This window comes from Cyanistes caeruleus, chromosome Z, assembly GCF_971803275.1.
Source record: "Cyanistes caeruleus chromosome Z, bCyaCae1.hap1.1, whole genome shotgun sequence".
In the NCBI taxonomy this organism is placed as follows: domain Eukaryota; kingdom Metazoa; phylum Chordata; class Aves; order Passeriformes; family Paridae; genus Cyanistes; species Cyanistes caeruleus.
In genome coordinates this window covers 34,395,659-34,423,538 of record NC_141732.1, presented here as the reverse complement: position 1 = coordinate 34,423,538, position 27,880 = coordinate 34,395,659, and the positions used below count along the sequence as shown (strand labels likewise).

Here is a 27,880-nt window from a genome sequence, read left to right as displayed (position 1 = left end):
CATTAACAGCAATCCTACAGCTTCTCTGTGCTAGGATCAGGACTCGACTGAGTCACTTTTGTACACCATCAAAGTCTGCAACTCAAGAGGCATTTTTTCCTATGGGGCACTTAAACAGTGCTTATAATATGTATTTCTTATAAACTTTATTCATACTTTGTATTACACTTACATTCTTATACTACATTTCTCCACAAGGTTATCAATTCCTTATGTTCTTGGTAACTTAGAAATCAACTGATTATGAAGCATTACCATTTCAGATTAGACAGTATTTCATGCAACATTTTATTGTAAAAATACTTTGAGATTTACAGTTCAGACCTCTGCAAGGTTAAGCACATTTTACAAGTGTGTTCCATTCTGAATGAAGATGTACTTTCAAGAATTTGGGCAACCAAATCTGGTCTAACTGTAGATTCAGAAATTCTGTTACTGGAACCACTACGTAAAACTAACAAATGCAGCAAAAGCTAGAATGAAGCTATTGCTTGGTACTTTTATTCATACACATGCAGAAGAGTGTAGTCAGTTTTGAAAGAGCACTGTAGACAACTAGGCCTATAGTAACCAGAAAATACTCTAACTAATGCTAGTTGAACAACTCTGCACAATAAAAGTTTAATCACTTAATGGCCGGACACTTTTATGAATGATCTTCTAGGTCCTGCTTCATTGGTGCACTCTATATTCTCCATAGCGGCAGCTCATTTTGCTCCTGCCTGCAGAGACTTCCTTTCATTAGCTGCTTTTTGCTTTTGCTGCATGATTTCAGAGTCCCTGTGAAGGAAAAACAGTTGGATATCAGACACTGGCTCACAATTTTTCCAAGCAGAGCTTCTTCCCTTTAATAGCCCCCACTTGAAGAAGAAAATCAGTCTAAAATTTCTCAGCCACGAGCACGGTGTTTTTATTACCCTGTTTTCTTCAGTGCATTCATTACTCCATGAGGCAGACAATTTACTTGAGTATAAATAAATTTAGAAATAAAGGATGTAATGGATTGAACATCTTCAAGACAGCATTACACATTCTTTTCCCTTTTGCAGTAGGCAAAAAGCTGCTCAAAAAAATTAAAAAGCTTTACAGGACTTAATAAAAATATATCTGTTTAACAGCAGATACTGCAAAATTTCATCCACAGTTTATGCTCTGGCAAGTGATTAGCCAATGAATAAAAACAAAGTATTCAGCCAAGACACTACATTCTTCCTGACCCATTTTCTTCTCCTTTTTCTGCCTAAACATTTATTCAGCTTTATGAGATCTTACCTCTGTTTCCTCTGAGAAGCAGACAAGCTATCTTCTTTCCTTTTTCCTTTGTGGATCTCCTGAGTTTTCTTCAGGTTCTTTTGACGGGCAAGTTCACGCTGGTTCCCACCTGCAAGGTAATATACAGTTAAACAAGTATTACCACTTGTTTTTTTCCCCCAAGGTCTACCTGTGTAAAAGTCTGTTATAAAGGCAGTACAGTTTGGCACAATGTATAGAGCTGGTCATATCTTCTATTTCAGTGTCCTCTCCCAGGGTACAACAGGAGAAATTAAAGGCTCATAGTTGTTACTTTTTCAATTCTGTACGTTATGTTCAAGAGACTACCAAAATTCTAATACTCCTTATAGAAACAAAATACAGTTTACACACCAGTAGGCTAGGTAAATTCACGTCTGTAACTCATCCAAAGAGAAGTAATCTGCTCTCAAACAGATTCCAGCATTCAAAATAGCTTATGAATTAATTTTTGACCAAAAGAACAGCACTGAAACTCAAATACTATTGAAGAGGTGACCTCAAAAATTTCCTTAATTTGAAATCAAGTGCAAAACTTAAGCCTGCACCTTATCAGTTAGGTGGCATTACTTCCAACAAAAGTGAGAAGAGTAACATTACTTCTATATGCATATAAAGACACAAACCCACATCACTGTCAGAAGAGAGGACACTTCTTCAGGGGACAGACAGCTTTCCCCACAACTATCAACCAACAAATTGCCAACAAGACAGGAGTGCACAACATCAAAACTACTGACACTCCATCTAAATACTCAGGGTCTTCCAGGCAATGGCCACAGATTGCAAACTCCTCTGCATTAGATGTCAATCTCCCCTCAGTATTCTCTTCCACAGTTCTATTTTGCTCCCACCTGCCAGACCTGGTTCACTGGCTTGCTACTTCTTTTTGCTCTACTTCGTTTGGACTGACAGTGTTCCAGATATACTAGGCATAATCATTTGTGCTGTTGAACTAACACAATCATATTCTTTTAAACTCAAAAATGAAAATTCCATCTCTCATAATTTCTGTTGTGTCTCTTTTCAGTCTTTCTACAGTCTTATAACTGCCTATGCCATCTTCCAGCCTCAAAGCCAGAGATCTCTGTCTTCAATGCCTCTAATTGTTGGTATACAAAAGCATTTTAGGACTAGGTCATTTCTAAGCAACCTGCTAGTATGATCCACCACTTTGTACCCACACCATTTCTGAGCAGACAAAGGTACCTGCCTGTGGGAAAGAGTAAAGGTAAGAAGACTTTCAGAAGCTGTGAAAATGGACCTCACTAAAAAAAAGCAGAGAACTTAGAGCTAGCTGCAGCTGCAAGGCCTGAAAGTAAAGAAGATACAATAACACAGTATGCAAGGACATGAAACAATAAGTGAGTTCTAAGGCTTGGCCAAGATAGACCTTAAGAATGCAGAAAAATATCCTTCTTACCAAGATAATAGAAAGTTTTATGCTTAATAGCAGAGTATTGTGTATTGTTAATAGAAAGTAAACAAGCAAGTATTGTTTGAAGAAGGCATACGTGTGTTTCTAGTGATTGGATAGAACAATTGTCTGTAAGCTTTAGCAATATGCTATTGGCTGGAAAAATTATGAAATGTTCTGTAACAGAGATCTTGAGCTGCTTGTGGCAGACGTGAGCTTGTGCCATCTCCTGTATCTGCAGCTGAGACTGGTGCCTGAAATAAAAGCTCGTGACGTGTCACCCAGCAGTCCCATCCCATTTGTGAAAAATTAACCTCCAATGAATGATGCCCCAAGAGGCAGGGAATTCATTTTAGAATTCCTCAGTGGACTATTTCTGGTCATTGTGTTGGAAGCCCCAGATCAGGTGAAATCATTGAAAGGAAGCAGACCCTCTCTTGAAACAAGAGATTCTCCCTCCCTACCTTCCTGCACCTCAGACTGAGGTGAGGAAGGGATCTCTGGGGAACTTTGGGATGGGACAACATTTCTTGTCCAAAGAGAAATGGGACATTTATCACCAGCTTGACATTCTTCTAAAAGATAAATCTCAGAGATTGGGAAAAATGAATTAAAAAACTTGCTGACTTGGGTAAATATGAGCTTTCAACATATAGACCCTAAGTCTGCTTTAACTTATGACTTTTGGGATCTGGTGAACTGGAAACTATATAATGCCCTTTCTGTTAACCGAGATGAGACAGTAGCCAAACTATTTCCTGTATGTCGATCACTACTAGAAATCTTTCAAAAGACCGGACCCGTGGGCCCTCCCGGGCTCAAGACCGACTCCACGGCTCCTCCAGTGAACTCCTCCGCGTGTCCAAACCACCCCGTGCCTCTCTCCGCCAGAGAGAACGTCCCTCCGGCGTCCCAGAGCAAGCTTTCAAATGCAAATTCGGCCCCTCTGATCTCGCAGAGCGGCCCTCCAGCCCCCCATCCCTACCCCGTGCCAGACCTGCTAGCTCCCGGGTCTCGAACTGTTTGCGTCATCAATCTACGCCGGGAATCCCCAACTCTCCTGCTGCTTCGGTTCTCTCCTCGTCCCTGCTCAGAGACCCCGCGCCCACCGTCCCCCTAGGCGGCACAGCCAGCCCCCCCTCATCTCTCGCCTCCCCCAGCATCCCCCCAGAACGCTTCTGTCCCCACTCAGATCCCGCTTGTGTCCCTATAGCCTTCCGCGGTTTGCCCCGACTTTCCAATTCATTCCGCTGCTCCGACCTGTCCCTCAGCCATCCCCCTGCCCGATTCAGACCCCTCGGTGAGCCCCTCCGTTCCATCCGCGCCCATCCTCAGTCCCTTAAACACCCCCGACCCTTATTCCAACTTCCCAAACCGATCGCCAATCCGCCCGGCTCGGATCCCTCTGCACCGAGAGCTCCTGCTCCTCCATCCCCTGAGAACCTCCCCGCCTCCTTCGGGAACATTTCTTCCAATGTTAAACCTAACCCGTCTTTCCCAGCCCGGGGTCCCTGCCTCCCCGCTTTTAATCCGTCTGTTACAGCGCCTCAGACGCGGGGGGAGAAGTCATTGTTGGTGGTACCTTTCCCAGCTTTTTCTGGCGCTGGAGCGGTGCCGGCCGGTTCTTGTTACGGCACAGGGCAGGGGCAGGTCCGGCAGCTCGGTCCAGAGCCCCAGGCTGCACGGAGAGCCCAGGCACAGCCAGCACGCCCAGCACGGGCCGTGCCTGCCGCTGTCCGCGGCCCAGAGGAAGCGAGGAGCCCGCCCGCGGCCGCTGGACAAACGCCTGGCACTGGAAACTGCTCGGGTGATGGGCTGGCTTTGCCCGACTCTGGTCACACAAATTTAACACGGAATCCTGAATCTTTGCAGTCCAACCCAGAGACTGGCAAGAACTGGGGACCCTGCAGGGACCAATCTGAAAACTAATTCAATACCCTTAACTGACCGGTCTGATATTAGATGAAATTTCAGACAGGATAATGATTTTGACTCTTTAAATGGTCAGCTTCTAGCCAGGCCGGTGAGGTATGGTAAAAACAATCAAAATCCTCAATACAAACACATTATGATATCAAAGAACTCAGACAAGCAATAAAAGATAGCGGGCTGACTTCTCCATATTTTAATAATGTGGTGAAAAGTATTTTTAATTTTTATGAGCTAGTTCCAGCAGATTGCCGCAACGTGGCTTCTATGATTTTATCTAATTCGCAGTACATCTAATGGGACTTAGAGTGGAGAAAGCTTCTCAGTAGAGTAATAGAAGCTTATGTGGGTGGTCCTTATGCTCTATTAACCATTGCTCAGTTAACATGGTGATGCCCCAAATGACAGGCTGGAGGATCAGGCAGTTTTCCTGCCTAGGCCTGTGCTCAGAGATACAAAAAACGCTGCAAGAAAAGCCTTGCTCACTGTTGAACCGGCAGGTAGTCACACAAATGCTTACTCTACAATAATGCAAGGTGAAACTGAGGCCTACGGTGCTTTTTCAGAGCGACTAACACACGCTGTCAAAAGGCAATGCCCTGATGAACAGGCTCACCCTTATATCCTTAAAAGCCTTGCTTCTACTAGTGCAAATGAGGAATGCAAGTTATTTTAGCTTTGCCTGAGCAGCCCCCAACTGTTCCTCAAAAGCTTTCAGCTTGCAGCAAACTTAGCCCCCCACAGCACCTTGCTAGGGTACAAGCTAACGCTCTTGGGGAACAGATTCTAAAATCCCAAGATTTACTGGGAGAAAAGCTGGGAGATAAGCTAGAAAAGGTTTTGAAAGCTCTTGTGACCGTGCAATTTGGTACAAAAGCCAAAGAGCTTTGTTTTAACTGTGGAAAGCCTGGTCACAGGAAAAAGGAATTGTCCTGTACTGGCACCAAAAGCTAAGCCATCTACTGTTCACCCTCGATGTCAGAAAGGTAAACATTATGTGAAGAATTGTCATCCTCGTTTTGACATCGATGGTAATCCCTTGCTGTTAAACTCAAAAGGCAGCACAGGCCACCACACAATGAAACAAGTAGTGGCACCCCAGTTGCCAAAAAATTTAGTTACCTCGGCTTTACCTGTAAGGAACCCAAATCAGATGTTATTTATGCCCTGCCACCCATCCCTCAGGTGGCTCCACCCTACTACCCCCAGGGGCAAGGTTTGAGTTGGCAACTTCAAAATAAATATGCCTTTTAAAAGACTTCTGTTACGAAGGTATCCCCACAGAAATTACTGGCATTTCTTGACAAAGACAAGACTTTAATTATATACAGGCACAGCAACAGAATTTTTGGACTTTCCTTCCAGCTGTTGTTTCAGCAGACTGCAAACAAGAGCTAATAATTTCAGCTCTTGCATTCAGTATTCCTACTGTGATTCAACCAAAAACACCTATAGCTATTGCATTGTTTTACCTATGGATACACACAGACAAAATATGTATCAAGAGACTCCACTTCCAACTAATCAAGTTGTGCACCCAGAGGTGCCACTTGGGAATCCTACCCCGAGTTTTGATGTCTTTTGGGTGGAACACATGGGCCTTGACCGACCAGAACTGACTTGCAGCCTGACTCATCTTGGTAGAACAGTTTTTATCACAGGCATGCTGGACACTGGCACAGACATCTCACAGGTTTTGGCCGAGTGATTGGAATTTAGTGCCACCTCTGGGCACCCTCACAGGACTGGAGGCACCACTGTGTGTCTGCAAAGTGAATCCAGGATTACTGTTACAGGTCCTGAGGGGAAGCCAGCAACAGTATGTCCCTTCCTTGTGCAGAAGCCTCTCACTGTATGGGGGAGAGACTGACTGTCCCAGTGGGGAGCAAAACTGCAAGTGGACCCCTGATGGGGACCACACCAAAGCCCACCATTCTAAAGCTGTCATGGAAAACTGATAACCCTGTTTGGATTGATCAATGGCCTTTATCAGAGAAAAAAAGTAAGTACCCTTAAAAACTTAGTAAAAAACAGTTGCAAAAAGATCATGTTACACCCACAAGTAGTCCCTGGAATTCACCAGGGTCTGTCATCCACAAGAAGACTTCTAATTCCTGGAGACTACTTCACAGCCTGAGGAAGATCAATGAAGTAGTCAAGGACATGAGGTTCTTGCAACCTGGACTCCCCTCTATGTCAATGATTCCAAGAGACTGGCCTCCCGTTATCCTTGATTTAAAGGACTGGTTTTCCAACATTCCACTCCATCCAGAGGATGCACTGAGGTCTGCTTTTTAAATTCCAGCTATCAATAGAGGAGAACCACTGCAAAGATATCACTGCTAATCTTTGCCTCAAGGGATGAAAAATTCTCCCACCATTTGCCAATATTTTGTCGCACAAGCTCTGTCTCCAGCTCAACAGAAGCACTCACAATCTGTGATTCTGCACTACATGGGTGATTTGCTTATTGCAGCACCAACACAAACAGAAATGGAACAAATTCGTGACAGTGTTGTTACCGAAATTCAAAAGGCCGGACTGGAAATTTCTACATCCAAAATTCAAGAAGTCCCACCCTGGAAATATCTGGGATGGAGGATGACTGAACAAACAATTACTCCACAGAAAATAAAACTCTGGACCAGTGGCAACACCTTGCAAGATTTACAACAGCTTTTGGGAGAAATTAATTGGGTCAGACCTATTTTGGGAATTACCAATGATGAATTTGCCCCACTCTCTGACTTATTAAGAGGAGACTTAATAGGAGAGGTGACATCAAATCTCCTAGGACTTTAACACCTGAAGCTCAAGCATCCCTTGAAAATGTCACAGGAGCTTTCCAAAGGAGACAAAGCACATCAATGTGCTCCAGAAAAGCCCTTTTATTCTTGCAGTTTTGGGAGAAAAATTGCAACTTTATGGTCTCATTTTTCAATGGGACCCTTGTGAAAGAGATCCTTTGTTAAGAATGGAATGAGTTTTTCTTCCTTACAGGTCCCCAAAGACAATTTTTACAACTATGGAGATGACAGCACAAATTATAATTAGAGCCAGAACAAGGTTGTTAACCTTAGCAGGCCAAGATTTTGCAGTTTATTATTTGCCTCTGAAAAATGACAACCTTGACTGGGCATTGCAAAATTCAGATGATTTGCAAAATGTATTGTTGAATTTTTCAGGTGTTTGTTCTATTCATTACCCAGCTCATAAACTGTTGCAAGTAAAACTGAGTTTTAGAGAAAAACCCATGTTGAGTGAAGAGCCTTTAAGTGCTATAATTCTTTTCACTGATGAATCAGGGAAAACACACAAATCAGTAATAGTATGGCTAAATCAAACAACAAAAACATGGGAATCAGATATTCAAACAGTGAGGGGATTTCCCCAAATTACTGAATTAGCTGCTGTAGTCAGGGCCTTTCAGCTTTTTCCTTTTAATTTCATTACAGATTCTGCTTATGTTGCTAATGTAGTTAAAATAATAGAAGGATCAGGTTTAAAGTATGTTGGAAATGATGCCTTGTATTGTTTGCTTTCAAGCTTTTATACAATTTTACAATACAGCACTAATCCATATTTTGTTTCTCATGCTAGGGCTCATTCTTCGCTTCCAGGATTTTTAGCAGAAGGAAGTGCAAGAGCGGATAAGCTGGCAGTGGTTGTTTCTAATGCTTTGCCAAACATTACTGAACAAGCAAAACTAAGTCACGCCGCCTTCTTTCACCAAAACGCACAAGCACTTGTGTGGATGTTTCACATTTCCAAAAGTCAAGCTAAAGCCATCATTAGTACTTGCCCTGACTGCCAGCTTGTGCAACCCCCTGTTTCTACAGGAGCTGTCAACCCACAGCGTTTGCAAAGCCTGCAGCCACGGCAAACAGACATCACTAAGCACCCTTCCTTTGGGAACTTTAAAAATATTCATGTATCAGTTGACACCTTTTCAGGAACAGTTTTTGCTTCTGTCCACGCAGGAGAAACAGCTAATCATGCCTGTCAACACTTTTTGCAAGTATTTGCTTCACTAGGGGTACCCTGAGAAGTAAAAACAGACAATGGCCCTGCATATGTAGCCCAAAAATTGGCCACATTTTTGATGGACTGGGGTGTTTGCCACTCTTCTGAAACTCCCTAATCCCCCACAAGCCAAGCAATTATTGAAAGGACACATCATACCCTAAAATGTGTTCTAGATCAACAGAAGGGAGGAGCAGAGATGGCACCACATTGAGACTGAGCAAAGCTTTACATGTTTTTAATTTCTTGAACAGCTCTTTTGCAGAACCTGATCCACCAATTTTTAGGCATTTTTAAAATAACACACGGGCAAAATTGGAGGAAAATCCCTGTTTTAATTAGAAACCCTGAGACAGGGCAAATTGAAGGCCCTTTTCCCCCAGTAACTTGGGGCAAAGGGTATGCTTGTGTCTCCACAGATGCCAGACCCAAGTGGGTTCCAGCAAAGAACATCAAACCATATTGCACAGAAGAACATGCTGATGAGTCCAAGAGCAGAGAGACAAGCACGGAGATGTGAAACAAAGAGAGAGCCCACGGGTCCTTCCTGACAAACCTTGTTCACCTGTGGAACCTGCAAACCCTGATTTTTGTGTCATTGTGAAAAATGTGTAAATTGTTGATTTCATGAACTCCTTTGGCAAAAACATGGGTGTTTTTGTGCTATAGAGAGTACATCCCCCCATCGAATTTGCAAAGGTGAAATTATCCCTTCTTTTTCTTGTTATAGGTAGCTAGTCCCCAAGCAAATTTGAGAAAGTACAAGAGTAGAATTTGGGAAATAAGATATATGGAAAGGTCATTTGCCAAAAAATAGCTCACGAAAACTATGGAGCTGAATGAAGTATTATGCTGGTACTTGCTGGTCTTGCTTGTTCTGTGCAGTGAAGATGTGCCTCTAGAACAACCAAAAACAAATGTTTGGGTTGCCTTAGCCATCCAAGTATAGATACAGAGGAAGGCTTTGAATTAATATCCTTGAACAGACAAGACTTATTTGAATAAGAAATGACAATTGCTACTAAATGACTTATATCCTTAGAATAGACCAGATCTTTTACAGCATTAAAATTGCTGTGGTTTAAAATAGCAGCTTAAAGCGAGTAAGAGAAGTACCTTAAACAAGCAAAGAGGAATACATTAAGTATTAAAAGACTTTAAATTTGTTCCTTTAGGTACAAAAAGTATTTTGGTAGAGCTATGTAATGCAAGGTAGTCAATAAGTGACAAAGTTTCTTTGTGGTTGTACAGGGAAGGGGAATTGTGGGAAACAGTGAAGGTAATAACATTTTCAGAAGCCATAAAAATGGACCTCAGAAAGAAAAGGCAGAGAACTTAGAGCTAGCTGCAGCTGGAAGTAAAGAAATGCAGTAACACAGTGTGCAAGGACATGAAACAACAGTTGAATTTTTAGGCTTGGCCAAGATAGAACTTAAGAATGCAGAAAAATATCCTTACCAAGATAATAGAAAGTTTTAAGCTTAGTAACAGAGTATTGTGTATTGTTAATAGAAAGTAAACAAGCAAGTATTGTTTGAAGAAGGCATATGTGTGTTTCTAGTGATTGGATAGAACAATTGTCTGTAAGCTTTAGCAATATGCTATTGGCTGAAAAAATTATGAAATGTTCTGTAACAGAGATCTTGAGCTGCTTGTGGCAGACGTGAGCTTGTGCCATCTCCGGTATCTGCAGCTGAGACTGGTGCCTGAAATAAAAGCTCGTGACGTGTCACCCAGCAGTCCCATCCCATTTGTGAAAAATTAACCTCCAACATCTGCCATGTCAAGAAGTAGAAAAGAGCAACCCTGCAGAAGAGGGGTTTGTGCACTCTTCACAACAGCCTCTGGACTGCCTGGTAAGAGATGCCAGAAGCTCAAGTGAAAATAGTAGTGTATGACCGCTGCTTCCCAAGGGCTGCTCTTGTCTTGGAAGGAATTTTTTGTCTGTAACAGGGCATTAAATGCTACCTTTCAGAAAAGCTAAGAGAACTTCTACTCATCCTCTTCACTAGCATCCTGTCCCCAAAGTCCATTTAGAAGAAGGGCAGCTGTTTTTTCAGAGAATGAAGCAAACCAGATGTCTCTGGCAGTACGAGTGTTGATTAGAACTTGATGACTCATGAGCAGATGACACATTCCAGGCCATAAATGGTTCCTGAGTTTTGTGGTGCTCAGGAGGAGAGAACATTATATGTATTATGACTGGGCAGCAATTAAAGAGCTGTTACACAGTGCTTAAAAAAATAAAATTCTTATTTTATCATGAAGAAAACAGAGGAAGTCAAAAGAAACTGCTAAAGCCAGAATTATCCTCCACCTCAAACCTCATGTACTTCCTTATGAGCAGTTACTCTCCACCCTTAACCTCTGGCTCCTGTTTTCCAAGTAAACACTGAGCATGAGCTCTGCAGAGTTTTTCCATACACACAGTACGGTTTTAAATTTAGGAACAGAACTCAATTGTATCAGCTGGCACAGCAAAACAGAGTAGGTAAAAAAGCTGAGCAATACACAATGCGCAGAAAGCACAGAGTACCAAACAACTGCCTGAAAAGAAACTTACTTGTACTATCAATGCTTCCAAGTAAACATTCCATGGGCTATTTGGCCCCATTACTTCACCTGGCATGCTAAATAAGTATCCCTATCTTCAAGGGAAGCACTGGCGTTTTCTACATTCTATAATATCAACCTATTTCAATCTTCCATTAAATTGTCCCAACAGGTGACAATTCAGCTTTCTGAAATTCAAGCATGAAGTGCCACAAAAAGACAAGTACGGCCTTCCTGCTTATAGACTTTTACACATTCCTCCTCAAGCATGCCCATCCTGGCCTGTTTGTGCAAGACATACGCTTTAGTTCAACCTGTCCTTGCTCTTTCAACTCCAGGAGAAGAAAAATGCCAACAAGAACCCTAAACGTACTTCTTTATTATGCTCTGCGTGGAAACTATTTACATTCCAGGTCTTCAGCTGCACTTCAACAGCAATGTGCCCTCTTAACTGTGTATTTTCGAGATGAATGTGAACGCACAGACTCAAAACACCGGTTTTTTACGAGTGAATATGAAAGCACCACCTCAGTTAAACACAAAGAGTTTCTGTAGTGCCAGACATAATAGGCAGAAGGCACAGGAGCACTCGCAGCAGTAAAGGAAGCCGGAGCATCCTGGGTCCGGTTCACAGTTCTCCGCCATTTTAAAGCGGGTGTACCAACACTGCCGTGCCGTCATCATTTACCGGCTGTTCTTGCTCTTTCAACAACAGCCTCAACAACCACAAGTTAGGCAGCATAGTATTCAGTGTTGAGCACTGATACAACGTCCTTTATCTTCAGTCTGGGCGACAGCCGGGAGTGAAATGGAGCGTTGCTGTTGTTTCAGCCCTCCATCACCTTAATTTCTCCCCCCGGTCCCGCCACCACTGCAACGCCAGAGGGCGGAGAAGGATGTTTTCGCCTCCAGCTTCCGACGGAGGCAGGACGTGGGAAAAAGTCTCATCCTCACCCACTCATCGCTGACGAGACTTCGCTGGTGAAACGCCAAGGCCGCAAAGAGCCAGATGCGGCAAGAGCCTCACACAGCGGCCGACTCCCGGACCCCGGCCCAGGCACGACCCCCAGCCGGTGTCGCGCCTGGACCCGACCAGGAGGCCGGCCCAAGTCCCACCGTCTACCTCGCTACCCGGCAGACTCCAAGCAGCCCCCCAGTACTCACGGGTCATGGCGAGACGCTCAGGCCGCGCAGCACCGCTAGCGCCAGCACCTGCCCAACAGCACCGCACACCTCTCCCACCACCGGAGCTGTCTGAGGCGCCGCCCGCCGCCGCTGCCCCTTATGGCACCTCCTTGGTCGCTGATGTCACGGCGCTGCGCAGACCCGGCCCAATCAGCGGGATGCGCGCCGCTGCCTGCTGCCCCGGGGGCGGGAGTCTGGCGAGGTTCCTGCCGTGCGTCCGCCCTGGCCCGGCGGTGAGGGGGGAGGTGCGGGGGGGCTTGGTGTAACCGCCTGGGCTCGGGGGCAAAGCGGGCGCTTGGATGGCTGCTGAGAACCGGCTGAAGCGAGGGCTACGCGGCTGAGGAGCTGCAGGAGCGTTACAGGCGACTACGGCGCAGTTATTGGCTGCCCCGAACGGGCTCCCCTCGTGCCCCTCCCCTCCCGGTAGGCGCACGCTGATGACGTCGCGGAGCGCGCCGCCGGGGCGGCACGCCGTGAGCCGGCCGGGCTCGCGGCATCACCGGGCCGCCGCCGCCGCGCGTTGCTGAAGCCGCCGAGCTCGCGGGCGAGCGCGCGGGCGAGCGCCTCTCCCGGCGCCACCGCCATGTTTCGGCGGGCCCGTCTCACCGTGCGGCCCAATGTGCGGCCCCCGGGCAGGGCCGCCGCCACCGGCACTGGCGGGGTGGACCCCGAGCCGCCGGAACCCCCAGGTTCGGACACCCCGGCGGCGGACGGAGCAGGGACCGCGGCGGGATCGGCGGACGCGCGGCGTGCAGAGAGGTGAGTCCCGTCGAGCTCGCCCTGGCAGGGCAGTGTCGTGCAGCCGGCGACACTGGGCCGCGGATCCCGAGCGGGACGGGCCTGTGCAGGACGGGACCCGGCGGATCCCGGGACGTAGCTCTGGCTCTGTAGCTCTGGTCGTCGTGGCCTGTCAGTGTCTGGTTATCAGTGCTGTGGCTGGGGACTGGCTCGTCCTGGAGACCACCTCAAAGTCGTGTGCGATCGGTGCCCGGTGCCTGCATGTTCGGGGTTGTCAGACAGGACTTCTGGGTGTTCGACGCGTTCGCAGCCTGAGCTGAACCCGCATTTCTTCACTGCCGTGAAGCTTAGAATAACGTTGGAATAGGCTGCCCAGGGAGGTGGTGGAGTCACCGTCCTTAGAGGTGTTTAGGGGAAGACTGGACGTGGCATTTAGTGTTATGGTGTGGTTGACAGGGTGTTGGGTCATAGGTTGGACTCGACGATCTCGAGGTGTTTTCCAACCTAATTGATTCTGTGATTCTCTAAGTTAAGACTGCAAAGGTGTGGCCCAGTGTGTCACTCGTTTTTTTCTGGCTCCACAGCAGCCAGGAGCCCTGGTTTGCTGTGTGCGGCAATTCTTTGTGCTAACCAGATGAGTTTGATTTTGCATTTCTACAGCATTTTCTGTTTTGTATTCATTTCTTCATGCATTGGCAAAGGAGGACTTCCTGTCTTTTTGCAGGACTTTTTGCTTGCTTTGGTTTTAAAGTGTTTTTTATTGTGATGGAAGCACATGGTAAACTTTGCTTTAGGGCTGGTCCTCCCTGAGGACCTCCCTGTTTTGGGTTAAGCCTGGCTGGTTGCTAAATCCCACACAGTTTCTTCCCCACAGCTTGCTTCCCCACACTTCTCCCCCTCCCAGCCTTTGTGGGATGGGTAGAAAATCAAAATGGCAGAAGTGCAAGAAAAAGTGAGTCATGATAAAGACAGTTCAATAAATAAAGAAATAACTCTGCACATAAGTAAAGCAGAATTGGGAATTCATTCACCACTACCCACAGCTGTTTTACTGAAACAGGAAAGAAGGGATCCATCACTCATAACAGTTGTGAAGACAAATGCTGCAGCTTCAAATGTCCTTCTTTCTTTCTTCTTCCCCCCAGCTTTTACTGAGGAGCATGGTGCCACATGGAGTGGGATATCCCTGCAGTCATTTAAGATCAGCTGTCCTGGCTGTGTCTCCTCCCAGCTTATTGCCCATTGCCAGTGTGGTCAGCCATGGGGCAGTGTGAGACAAGATCTTGGTGCTGCATAATCATTGCTCAGCATTAGTTGAAAAAATGGGTGTGCTGTCAGCACTGTTGCGTTGCAAATCTGAAACAGCACCACGTGAGCTACTGTGAAGGGAGTTAACTGTCCCCACCAAAGGCAGCACACATCAGTGTTTCAGGACATTTCCTCAGTCTGATAATCATTCTTCAGAATGGCATTCACACTTCTTTTGTAAAGTTGGGTTTGAGTCTTTCATAAATACCTCTATTATTTTAGTTGAAGCTTGTCCCTTCTGACAGTATGATGAAACAGTGGTAGTCTTCTGTTTCAGTGGCTGGAAATTCAGGTATCAGACTAGCTGGCATGACATATCTTTAGGAAACCATGCTGCCTTTTATTCAACTCGTATCTTACATCTTTACTTGTTTTGCATTGTGCTTCAAGGATGTCATTCTTTCAAGTCGTATTTATAAAATTTTTATGTTACAGGGATCACCTTACTGGAGCTTTTGCTGTATTGATTTTTTTTTTAAATGAAAAAATATTTATTATTTTTCACTTAGATGCTACTGTTGCTGTTTCAGCAGATTTGTTAAAAACTTTCATGTATGTAATGTAAGAGGTACATCAGTGTAATATAATGTTAAGTTTCAAAATTAGATACCAGTGCGACTCTGAAAGGCACTCTGATCTATTCTCATGGCCTAAAAATAGGCCTTTTCCATATAACCTGACAGGGTTATATGACAGCCCACCTAGCTAAACAAGGGAAGCCAGTTCATGTAATTTTCTGGATTTCAGTAAAACTTGTGAGACTGGTTCTCATAGTATCCTTCCTTCTGGACAAAAATGAGCACCGTGTGATGAGTGAGCAGGTAGCTCATGGGTCAGGCACAAAGGGTTACAGTGAATGGGGTGACATAAAACCGGTGACTTGTCACTGGTGGGGTTCCACAGAGCTCCATCCTCAGCCCTGTGCTCTTCAACACCTTCGTAAATGACCTGGACACAGGATTCAAAAGAATATTAAGTTAGTTTACAGATGATACAAAATGGGCAGACCTGTTGACTCCCTCAGGGACAGGGAAGCCCTGCAGAGAGACCTCAACAAATTGGAGGGTTGGGCATACACCAGGCATACAAAAAGGGAAAGTGCCAGATTACGCACCTGATGTGGAGCAACCCTGCTTGTATGGACAGACTGGGGAACAAGAGACTGGGGTCCTGGTCAGTGGCAAGTTGACCATGGTTCAGCAGTGCCCTGGCAGCCAGGAGGGCCACCTGTGTCCTGGGGTGCATCAGGCACAGCATCACAGCCAGGCAAGGGAGGGATTGTCCTGCCCTGCTCTGAGCTGGGGCAGCCTCACCTCGAGTGCTGGGACGGGTCTGGGTGCCACAATATAAGAAGGATTTAGAACAATTAGAGGGTGTCCAAAGAGGGGATCATGAAGATGGTGAAGGGCATTGGGAAGAAATAGGAGGAGTGGCTGAGGTCACTTGGTCTGTTCAGTCTGGAGGAGACTAAGGGGAGACCTCGTTGCAGTCTACGACTTCTTCATGAGGGGTAGTAGAGGGGCACTCACTTCTTCACTCACAGCTGCTCAATTGTGCAGCTGTGTCTGTAGCATCAGTCAATTTACATTGTTTTGTTTTCTGTATACTGGGTAAGTTTAGTTAATTATCCGGGAAGTGAAAATTTTGTAAGTGGAAGAGAATTCTAATTTTTTAATACACTTTCTGTTAAGTTGTATTTAACTGTCCAGAAATCCAGTGCTGTACTCTGATTAAAAACTCCACAAAATACACGTGGTATGGAGAAGGTGAATGAAGAATTACTTTCCATTGTCTCCTGCTGTACAAACAGTGTGTGTTGAGTGGAACTCTCAAGGATCTCATTCAAAACACATAAATAGGCACCATGTAAGAAACCCTCTAAACTCTTTATCCAGGGGTGTTCTGTACTAAAAATGTGTATGAACTCTCAGTGTGGGACAAATTGATTCAGCCATTTAACAGAGGCTGCTAAATGCAAACACATCATCTGCAGCATTTGCCTGAATAAAAGACAGTAGCTGGAGAGAACTTTGGAAAGTTTCACTATGTGTTTGTACTTTTTTATATTTCTTGGAAAGCATTTACTTCTGAGCATTTTTAAAAATGTGTAAGTGAACCATGGGTGTGGTTGTCCTTACATATGGAAACAAGGCATTGTTCCAACATAAAATTAAAAAAAACCCTCTCTTTATGACTCAGTTATAATTATACTGCAGTCTTATTATGAGCAACAGTCATGAAGCTGAACACTGGTGGAATCAGCAGATTTGGGATGATCATAATGGTTGGCAATTTTACTTGCACTTTGAAAATTATTTCTGCATAAGTGATAGAAGAAGTACTTACATACAAAGTTTTCCAGAGAAGCTAGGAGTTATTGATGTGTTAAGTGTGAGCAGCAGTTTGACTGCTGAAGTTTTTCTGGCAGTCACAGTTTCATCTGGAAGTCACGTATCATCTACTTGCAAATGTGTAAGAGGAACGTTAATTTTTATTGTAATAAAAGCCATCAAACCACTGTTACATACTGCTTTGTTAAAGTGTTTTTAATATGTTGCCTATGTTACATGGGTAATCTTTTTATAAAGCTTTATGGTGCTGGCATTTTCAGCTGAATGGAGAGAGCCTTCCAAAAAAAGAGGTAGGGTGTGGGAATGTGGTACTGTTGCAAACTTGTTGATCAGTGATTAGTCTTAGAGAATATGCCAGTTCTTAGAGCTGATTATTTTATGATGAAGTACCAGCTACAGGTTGGTCCTTGCATGGCTTCTTGTGTATAACAGCTTTCCTGTAGCCTAGTGTTCATACTGATCAGCCCATAAACACATCTTGAACATAAGACTAACAGATGTATCATTGCGAGGAACTTCAGAATACTCTCTTAAATTTTCCAGTGATGGCAAGGCGGATAATACCAGTGACGCTGGGGAAGCTAGTAAACCTGCAGAGATGCTTACACAGAGAAGAAAACGTATATCCACCATGCCAAATCTTGTCAAACCCAGAGCTGGACCATTGTCTGCTCAACGTTCTGCACCAAAACCACAGAGGCGAACATCACAGGCTTCTGATGGCAGTACTTCACTTCAGAAAGATCCCTCCCCATCAGAAAAGAGTAATGTTGAAAGCTCTGTAAAGTCTCCCATGCTTCCTGAGAAGAAAACACCTGTGCCACAAGTGCCACAGTTTTCACCACTAAAAAAATCTGTGAACAAAGAACAAGCTGTTGGTGTAGCTGCTCCAAAAAATGATGATAGCTTTCAGAAGAATATACCCTCTCCTCTCAAGGAGAGACCAACACAGGAAAGATCACGAACACAGGAGGAGAAGCAACCTGTGAAACCTTCCCCCGAGAAAGTCAGACGAGTGTGTTCTGACCATGAAAGGATCCTCAAAGCTCGGAAATTAAGAGAAATGCTTAAAGAAGAGCTGAAGAAAGAGCGAATGGTAAGGCCTCTGTGTTGAGCAGTGCTTACAGGTGAAGGGCAAGACATGTGATTCATCCTGTGGATGTTATCTTATTGCTGTAAAGTTTTTTGATGATCGTCTGCTGCTTACTGCTAGTAGTCTGTCATACCTCGTAACTCTATGTGTTCATTTTGTTTATAAGCTGTAGCAGCACTTTATTCCCTAATAATACAGATTTTACAAGGAATTGCCTATCTCTTTATTTGATTAGATCACAAGTCTTTTTTACATGACACCTGGTTTTATTTTATAGTCAACATTCCAATTTACAAAGTTTCACAGTTTGTTATACAGCAGGGAAGTGTGCTGCAAGGAGCTAGGATTTGGAGTGTCTCATATTTTTTAAAGTTGATCATTGTCAGAGTTCTGTAATTTTGAATAACTTTTAACATATTTGTGCCAGGTACTGAATGTCTCTGAAAGGGTAAGTTGCTAAAGTGTCTGTCATGCCCTCTCTTAGAACGGGACATTTTTAAGATAATCTTGCTTTGGTTCTTGGGGGTGGTATGTGTGTGCATGTATCAACAACAAAATTAAACAAAAGTAATAATAATTTGTGAAATACAAAATACTTCTAGGATGAATCTAAATGTTTGTTGTTTTCTTTTGTTTCATTTCTGTTTATACAGAAGAAGTTGAAACATAGGCCTCCAGTAATCGAAGGACGTTTTCCACCAGATCGTTCTAAAATGACCATGAGAGACTTAATATACTATCTGCCAGAAAACAATCCTATGAAGTAAGTATGACTTTTTTTCTCTCTCCTTAGGTTAAATTACTTTTCAACCTCTATAATACTTAAATATGGAGTATTAGCACAGATACAGTATTGCTGCAATGCAACAAAAGCTTTCTAGTTTTCATGTCTGCTTAATTCTAGTACAGAAGTGACAATGGAGCTTAGTGTACTTGCTGAAATACACAAACATGGATCTGTCTGTAGTGTTGATTTAGCTCTGCAGAGATACATAATAGCAGAATTTATTTTTTTTTTCCAACTGCCTCCTATGAAATTTTTAGTTGTGGCTGTTAGGGTTGTTATAATTGCCCACCAGATCCAGTGAACTGAGGAAGCTAAGCATTTCTCCTTCTAGGTGCTGAAGTGCAAAATGCACTGTAAGACTCTTGAGGTCTTTTCATTCCATGTGGATGAATGTAGCTGCTGCTGCTCCACTGACATGTTTCACCAGTAGGAAGGCTGAGGTGCATACAGGGAGCACTAATATAGCTGGCTGCACAGACTGCTACAGACAGAGCAGAGCAGGACCTTTATCCTGCAACTACCAAAAGCAATCACATGAATAGAAGTTCTTTCAGTATTAAATGAGTTTTCTGGTATTGTCTGTTATCACGTGCTTGTTAATGTTTGTGTGCCTGTGTGTTTTATTTATCACTTTCCTTATTTTTTCTTTTACACTGCATAGTCCCTAAGGAGGTGAAGATGGTCTCACATTCCCTCTTATCATTACAATGGATTTCTGCTTAGAATATCTCTTTTTGTCCTTGTTTGTACAAAAAAAGGGCAAAATTTACTAAGCAGTGGTGGTTGTGTAGCTCAATCTAGAGGTGATACAAAGAATTTAAAAAAGGAAAAAGCTTTGGTTTTTTTTGTCCATTGTCCACTAAAAGGCAGTTGCATGGAGAAAAACAGAAATGTGTCTGTACAAACAATCATCTCTAGCTTTTTATGACATTCTAGGTCTTCATTGGTAGAAGAGAAGAGAACAGAAAAAAGTTCTACACTGAGTCAAATGAAAGAGTAAGTCTTGATGGTATAGTATAGTCAAAAAGTTTTCAGGTGTAAAAAATACCTGCATTTCTGTGATAATACTAGGTTACTGTTTTAGTGTTATCTACAACTGATAATACTAACAATGTAGGTATATATTTTTACTGTTTCTGTATCATAGCCTAATTTATAAAAAGTGTAATTTGGTCAAGTAGGGTGGTTAAAGAATGTTCTGCTTTCAATGTTAAGTTTTGCATATTTCCATTCTACAGTAGAATGAAATGCAGGCTTCACAGTTCACGTATTCACTGATTTCTTGGTGTGTTGCATTGCTGGGTAGTTCATCAAATTGTTTAAAGTCTGACTGAGAAGCAATTCAAAACACATAACAGTATTTTTGTTTGCTGTCTTAAAAATTGTAGACAGGGAGAGAAAAGTACTCCTGATCATGAAGAAGAGGAGGAGGAAGAAGAAGAGAATGGGGAAGAGAATCAGGATGGCCCACTTCTTGTTCCTCGTGTGAAAGTGGCAGAAGATGGCTCAATCATTCTGGATGAAGAAAGGTGACATATTCTGTGTCTGACTCATGGACAGTTCTGCATTGCAGCTCAGTTTGTAAATAGCGGACCATTTTGGACTGGGATGAGTATGAGTGTATTTATGTTTTGAGGGTTGAGATATGCTGACCTAGGAAACAGTGCAAGGATGTGGCAAAAATACAAGCAGCAGTAATCTGCATCTCTGTAGTGACATACTTTATGAGAAATGTTTTTGGGGAAAGAGGTAGATAGGAAGATCATTTTAGTACTGTGAATAAATACTGAAGATTTGTCAAACTTCCAGATGTCTTCTGGTTTTCCTTCTCTTAGTTAACATGCTTACTATTATTTGATTATCAGTATAATTTGCTCTGGCTTTGCATCTTGCCTGCTGCTGCTTTATTCTTCTGTCAGTGTTTTCAGTGACTTTGCTTAGAGTATGACATTTAAAAAGTAGATGATCAAATTTCTGAGTTCCCCAAAGGTATTGATAGGAGATTTAGGCCAAGGTTTAAGGATAAAAAGGTCTTGGTAAAAGAATTTGAAATTACTGTAGAAGGATATTGAGATATATGATTGAGATATATGGTTTTACAAGATAGATTTCTCAAATGTTAAAACATTGTTGTTTATTTTTTTAAAGCTACTTAATTATGTCTGTCTGTATTATATCTTATAAAACAGAAAAAGCAAATTTACTCACAGAGGGTGAATAGTATTTTCTTGCTGTATTCTCCCATTAAAGTACATGTTAGTGTAATTATTAAAATTAATTACACAGTAGAAATGCTCACTTGTGGAAAAAAATTTGAAAAGCTGTCTATTATAAATGTCTACTATGTTTTTTTTAGCAATATTTTGAGGTGAGTCGTCGTGTGTGTTTTCTTTCCCAGCTTAACTGTAGAAGTTCTAAGAACAAAAGGTCCATGTGTTGTAGAAGAAAATGATCCTATCTTTGAGCGTGGCTCTACAACTACATATTCTAGCTTCAGGAAAAGTTTTTACACAAAACCATGGTCAAATAAAGGTGAGTATATTTTTGGCTTCAAGTTTTTGAGTCTGCAGAGAAGTCCTAGTTTTCACCAGAGCTTTATACTTGACACTTTTTATCCCCGGTGGACTAAATGGATCTGCTTACATGTCATCTCGTATCATCTCAATTCTTCACTCTTGAAACAAGCAGAGATGTTGTATTTACTGTGAAAATGAACATTTTTAGAGAACCTAGTGCCTTTTAATATGCAGGCTACCCGTGCTTTTTCTCTGCCATGGATGTTTAGATGCTGAGGAAATGCTAGTCTGCTTTACCAAGAGCATAATTTTGGATTCTGATTTACAGGTATTTGAGTTCTACATGGTACTTAACTAGTACTAGTATTCTTCCAGCATGGGAAGGAATAGATTGTATAAGGAACCTCTGTGTGGACAGCTGTGTTCTTGTGGGTGGGTGGGTTGGGTTCTTCATTACTCTTGTTGTGAATTGACTGTTATCTCTAGGCTTACTGTGCAAGACTTTTTACAATTGAAAATTACCTTTTATAGCTATAGATAGAAAAAAGAGCTTCAAAATTCACTGTGCTCTCTTTGGAATTCACTCCCTTCCTGTTACTAATGGAGACTGTAGATTTACATGATGCTTTTCTTTTGTTTGTGTTTGTGTTCATAATAAAATGGACATAGTAATTTGGAATTGGTTAGTTTTGATTTACTAGCTTTAGAAAGCACACTTCACATTCTGCAGTTTTCTAATAGATTAAATGATTTTTTCTGTTGATAGTTCATTCAGCAAATGTTTTTAGAGGGACTTAGGTAAAATAACAGGTATACTCCATATATACTCACCTGGATTTGCAGCTATAGTAGATATCCTCAAAGTTACTGATCTTACGACATTGAGTTTGCAAGGTGTTTTTACTTCTGACAGCAAGAAGGTTGGTTTAGTAAATATTTAAGTGTGTATAATTTTTTCTTTTTTTTTTCCTTCTAGAAACAGACATGTTCTTTTTAGCTATCAGTATGGTAGGAACTGACTTCTCCTTGATTGGGCGGCTGTTTCCTCACAGAGCCAGAGCAGAAATTAAGGTAAAAAATTAAAGCACTCAATAAAGCCATTAAACATCTGATTTTACTTTTCTTTTTCTTACTTGCGTTCCTGTGCTTCCTCAATGAGAGTTGATAATTTTGGTGCGAGTTTTCTTCACAGTAGTACTTGTTTTCTCATACCTTCAGAAGTACCTTTCAAAAGATTGTCTGAAACATTAAAATGCTGGTTGAATTTCAGTGAATGCATCTAGTAAATGTAGCATGCTTAAACACACTTTGTTTTTAGTTAAAGAATGCTGATGCACCTAAATGGCTGTTTGGTGAGGAGCTTCTGTGTTACTGCTTTTGTTGTACACAGCTGGGAAAGTCTTTGATATTTCAAGTCTTGCTCAGATTAAAAGTCAGGAAAAGGTGTAGAAAATAATAAAAAAGTGAAGCTGGTGATAGCTATTGTAACAGATTTTATATTTAAAAATTAATCACAAACTTGTGTTCTGTGGCTATGCATGTGATTTTTAACAAGTTTAGTTGTTTTGTTGCACTGAAGGCTTAGCTTGAGCTGCAATTTTGTACAACATATTGTTGCATTTCGTGCTTAATGATAAACACAACTGTGCATTTTATTTTAGAACAAGTTCAAACGTGAGGAAAAGGCTAATGCATGGAGAATAGACAAAGCTTTCAGTAAGTAATTATTCCCTACCCTACAATGAGTCATTAAATGGTAGCCATCTATTTTCATGGTAATTTCTGGACTTTGTCTTGTTTGAATTACTTAGAAGAAAGTTTTTGCTCATAGATGAATCCAGAAACTGTGGAATCTGAAGTTTTCATGACAAGTATAGTTCACAATAATTATCGTTAGATTTGTTTTCTATCTTTTCTAGATATCTGTTAAATTAGATTAATACCAACTTTTTTCTGTATATTCAGTTGAAGATAATTCTTCTTATTAATGGGAATTTCTAGCACATTTATTATAAACTGCTTTGAGACTCCTTAGAGACTTTTTTTTTAGTTGAATGGGGTACATATGTCCTACAGTAGCATATTAATACATTTTTTGGTACTGTGGTACAGTTTATGTGTTTGTCAGTTCTTAAGTTTTCTCAGCTACCTAGTTTTATAACGTGCTTTTTGAAAACAAACTACTGTAATCCAGTCACCTTTATGTCAACTTCAGCCCCTGCTCAAGTGATACAGAAAATGCTTTCAAGAACTCTCTGTTTAACCTTTGCTCTTTAATATTATATCATGTATTACTGATTATTTTACAAAGATGAAACTTGAAAAAATAATCAGCTTTGAAATATGTTTTATTTCTTTGCTTTAATCTGATAGAAGAAAAGCGACCCTTTGATTTTGAATTCTTTGCCCAGCTGCTTGAGAAGGTCTTAGCAGATGAGGAAAAGAGGAAGCAAAAGACTGTTAAAAGCCAGAGGCCAAAAGAAAAAACGTCTCCAAGGCCACAGAAGAAGTCAAAAGGTACTTTGAAAGAGTATTTGAGATGGCATTACAGAGCAGTGATCAGTAATGTGTTGCTAGCAGAGGAAAAATCACATACAGCATCACATTTTCCTTCCCTGTTGTGGACAGGACTAGAAAATCTTAGCTTCATAGTATGACTTTTTCAGGTATAGGTTACTGATGTACAGGATAGTAATAATTAGTAACAGAGCAGAAACATGATACCATGGTGAAAAAGCTGCTCTTCCACATTCTGAAGCACTGATATTCTAACTCACCAGTTGGTAAGTATCTCCATGTGCTGCTAATGAATTCAGTTGTATAATTTTTGGGCCAAAATTGTATTTTTGGCAAACTCTCCTGTGTTGAAAGCTTTCTTGCATTTAGAATCCCCTTCTTTTAAGGGTTCTGTTTCACCTTTAATAGTAGTTTAACTTCCTGAGTCTGAGGCATATGATTCTTTTCAGGGAATCATGTAAAAGTTGTTTTATCTTTCTGATCTCTTCAAAATGAAGATTACGTTTAATTACTGTTAATCACCACTGTGTCTTACTACCTCAGTACCTGAGAAAGGACCTTTGAAAGAAGTACTTTAAATAAAAACAGTTATACTAACACTATTTTATACATTTCTTGCCTATTCTGTGGTGTTCCACAAGGACCCATTCTTTTGTAAGTGGTTCCAAACTTGTTTGTTCCATAAGGACCCATTCTTTTGTAAGTGGTATTGTGAAACACACAAGTGAACATCTTTTCGAAGGGGATGCTAGCTAGGAAGCAACATCTCTTAAAATTGAAATAGTTGCTGCTTTTCTATAGCCTTGGTTTTGGATTTGATTAAGTAAAATATCCCATATATTAGGACCTAAAACCATGTAGAGAAACCTTGTTTCTACACTTTAGTGGTAGATTAAAGGTATGTCATGCGTAAAGCTATGTGACTACACTTATCTACTTCTCTTGCATTTTGGACTTCTTAATTACAAGGAAACAAGTTCAATTAAGACAACTAAAAAAGGAAAGGAAAGGTTCTTTGTGATTAAATACAGGATCAAGACAAAATGTCCTTAATGTAGGGGGGAGAAAAATTTTAGAAATTTATAAAACTGAGAAAATAACTTGTTAATTACTAGATAGATAATATTTCAGCTTTCTTATGTAAGCTAGAATGGTGAACTGTTATACATTTCTTGATGAAAGATTGCTTTTGTATGGCATACATTCTGTAACCATCATCACCAATTTCTGCATACATACAAAAATTCCGTATAGGAATAGCAATGTCTGTTTTCCCTGCATCCAAATGTGACTGTATAAACCGCAAAAAAGCACAGGCACAGAGTAACATTTACTAAAATGGCTTTACATCCCATATTGACTTTCCCCTGGTGAAGTGTTGTCCCACATACAGAATGTGTTTTGTGTGAAATGCTGAAGTTAATCAGTGCTGAAGCTTTTCTTAATGTCATTGACTGACGTTCCCCATTGGGCTCATACACTTCAGCATATTGGCAGTGGAACATGAGTACACAAAAGTTTTTAGTAGAAATGCCTTTGCTGATTGTGGCTCCTAGTACTCCACCAGTCTATTAACAAAGGGACATACTGTCTTGATAGCAAAAGCTGCCAGCACAGATACTGCTAATGATCAAGATGAACTTCAAGAAGCTGGAATTTCTGATGCAGAAACAGAAGTAGATGGTGTGACAGCTGAGAAAGAAAATGAGGAATCTTTGGGCATTTCTGAACAGGCAGAAGAGCAGGTTGCATTAGAACCAGCATTAGCAAAAAAGAAGAGAAAGAAGAAGAGAAAAGATGATCTTGAACAGGAAGCGGAGAATATTCCAGAAGAAATGCCTGTTCCTTCAAAAACTGCTGAAGAAGGGAAGTCTTCTAATAAAAGTAAGAGGCCAAAATGCTCACTTTCAAATGTTCAAATAGAAATTTTATATATACTCATTGCAAACTTAAAAGTCAGAATTTGGTCGTTGAGTTATATTGCTGATCAGTCTTGTAGGAGTTTGTGGAACAGTGCCTTTTAAAACCAGCTTTCATTCTAAATCTAAACATTCTTTGTTTTAGATGAGAACAGTTCTCTTCTTCTAGATTTTTCTACAAGGATTTTTAGTCTTATATTAATTATTCTTCACTGCAGCCAGGATTTGATTATACTGGAATTCTAAGAGGTTTCTCAGAATGTCCAAACTGATTTAATTCTTATTAATGATTAGGGAAAAAAGTGATACATGATGCAAGCAGTGATGGTCATACTACATGTGAAGAAGAAGTGGATTCTGCTATTGAAGGAAAACAAAATGAGACTGCTGTAACAGAAGAGAGATCAGAGTCCTGTTCACCAGAGAATAACCAAATGGAGAGAGAAGGTGTTGTCAATTTATGCAGGTAATGTTTATAATGAAAAGCTGAGGCAAAACAAAAAAATAGTTTGAAGTTTTAATATTGGTTCTATTTATTCCTGATTACCACCATTTAACTGCCCCAGAATGTGTAGGTTTCCAAGAACTGCACTGGGGTTTAGTAAGTTGTTTATGATTTATATACTCAAAATATTCTCTGCCCTAATGATCTGTCTTTATAAAATTAATGTATATAATTACCAAAGTCACATCCAAAAGTTATTTCATTTTTAAGAGTGTTTTGGGAGACCATTGTTTATCCTAACTTCTAATATTTCTCTTGAAGCACTGCTTGATAACGTTGCTAAACTGAGTTGCTATATGCTTGGAGTTCTTATCTGTAATAAAATTACTCTTGTGGAAAAGAAAGGTTACTTCCATTTTATATATGCAGAATTTGGCTAAGAGGCAAGCTTTTGGGTTCAGTTTTGGGCATACTTTTACAAAAAGAAAGTGAATGATTGTTTATTAAACTTGTTATATATGAAAATGGTAAATCTAAAACATTATTATGATACTGTGAGAGCTGCTTCAGAGTTTTGTATGTTAATTTGTTGTATTTAGATGTATTGTAGTTGTTTGTTATTTTATACAGATTCCCAGAAACTTCAATTTTCTTTAATAGTTAATTGGAATTGTATGAAGGAACAGTTACTTGCCTTTGGACTCAACCTAGATTGTTACAAAAGATCAGAGGGGAAAAAACATTGGCATACAGTTGTTCATGTTTAAGTTTATTTTCTTAAAAGCAGTCAGTCTAGAATAATCAGTTGAGATTTTAACATCATCTTATATTTGCAGTACAAAAGTATAAAAGTTGTTTTAAAGCTCAGTCTGCAAATTTTACTAAAACTTCATGAGTTTCTCTGAAACATGGCTAGTTATTTGGTGTCAAAATAGTCTTGTTTTGCAGCTTCCTCTGTCTGTAAGCAGAGCTTTTTTTTCTGCAAGTCCACTAATGTTACTGTATGCTGTTATTTATTTCAGCCTTGAAGATAGCAATGATATACTAGAAGCAGAACCTGCCAAATTGAGATCCAGAGATATCAGAGATGATACATCACAGGAAAGCCAGATTCCAGAGTTACCAGTTTCAAATATTAGAAGCAAGGAAACACAATCTGCAGAAACTACAGGATCAAAGGTACTATTTTGCTTTTTTGTAGGTCTTCTCAGTGTCTTGCCTCTGATCATTAAAAGTGATTTGTAAATCAAAGCCTTTTCTTGGTTGTTTTTGTGATGTTTTCACCACCAGGTAGGAAACAATCAACAGGCCTATGAACATCACCAAATACATACTGAAATATGAAATACTATCCTGGGCTTAATGGGCTGTCTGTTAACCTAAGTGTGTGCATGTCTGACTTACCTCATAGACAATTTAAATAGCTGAACAGTTTATTCAAAATGAACAGCTAGGCCTTGGAGCAGGATTTTTCTGGCATATGCTTACTGGCACTGTGTTGGAAACTGATTTGAGTGGAATGTGCATTGGGTTGTTTCTGCTGCTCCACAGATGATCTAGATAATGGAGTGGGGTGTAACCTCAGCAAGTCTACAGATAAACCAGATCTAGAAGGAATTGCTAAAACACCACCCAAAGGTTACACTGGTCTCCAGAGGGACCTGTAGAGGTCGGAGAAATGAGCTAATGGGAACCTCAGGAAGTTCAGCAGGGGGAGATGCAAAGTCCTGCACCAGGGGAGGAGCAGCCCTAGGTACCAACACATGCTGCAAGCCACCCAGATGGAAAGCAGCTTTGCAGAAAAGAACC

At 41.4% G+C, this 27,880-nt stretch overlaps 2 protein-coding genes across 3 annotated transcripts in view; one reads left to right on the top strand and one right to left on the bottom strand.

Annotated features, from left to right (window-relative positions):
• Positions 1-274: 274 nt before the first annotated feature.
• Positions 275-12,510, bottom strand: SERF1A (small EDRK-rich factor 1A). The gene is made up of 3 exons (XM_023944449.2): positions 12,377-12,510; positions 1,273-1,381; positions 275-780 (listed from the first exon to the last, which is right to left on the bottom strand). Exons 1-3 carry the CDS (start codon positions 12,381-12,383, stop codon positions 708-710), a joined length of 189 nt encoding a protein of 62 aa, XP_023800217.1. The 5' UTR covers positions 12,384-12,510; the 3' UTR covers positions 275-707.
• A 166-nt stretch (positions 12,511-12,676) lies between these two features.
• BDP1 (BDP1 general transcription factor IIIB subunit) overlaps positions 12,677-27,880 on the top strand; it is a 54,203-nt gene continuing 38,999 nt past the window's right edge. For both annotated transcript variants that reach the window (XM_086866830.1, XM_086866829.1), the window contains exons 1-12: positions 12,677-13,156; positions 17,338-17,890; positions 18,541-18,650; positions 19,611-19,670; positions 20,063-20,203; positions 21,073-21,206; positions 22,167-22,261; positions 22,852-22,906; positions 23,564-23,707; positions 25,307-25,591; positions 25,921-26,092; positions 27,094-27,250. In XM_086866830.1, coding sequence (XP_086722956.1) covers positions 12,981-13,156; positions 17,338-17,890; positions 18,541-18,650; positions 19,611-19,670; positions 20,063-20,203; positions 21,073-21,206; positions 22,167-22,261; positions 22,852-22,906; positions 23,564-23,707; positions 25,307-25,591; positions 25,921-26,092; positions 27,094-27,250 — 2,082 coding nt within the window. In that variant the 5' untranslated portion in view covers positions 12,677-12,980. The remainder of the gene's footprint in view (positions 13,157-17,337; positions 17,891-18,540; positions 18,651-19,610; positions 19,671-20,062; positions 20,204-21,072; positions 21,207-22,166; positions 22,262-22,851; positions 22,907-23,563; positions 23,708-25,306; positions 25,592-25,920; positions 26,093-27,093; positions 27,251-27,880) is intronic.

Excerpts from the sequence above, each read along its gene's own strand:
- SERF1A (XM_023944449.2), bottom strand. Across the intron at positions 781-1,272 it reads GCTTCTCAGAGGAAACAGAG|GGACTCTGAAATCATGCAGC; the intron begins GTAAGATCTCAT and ends TTTCCTTCACAG.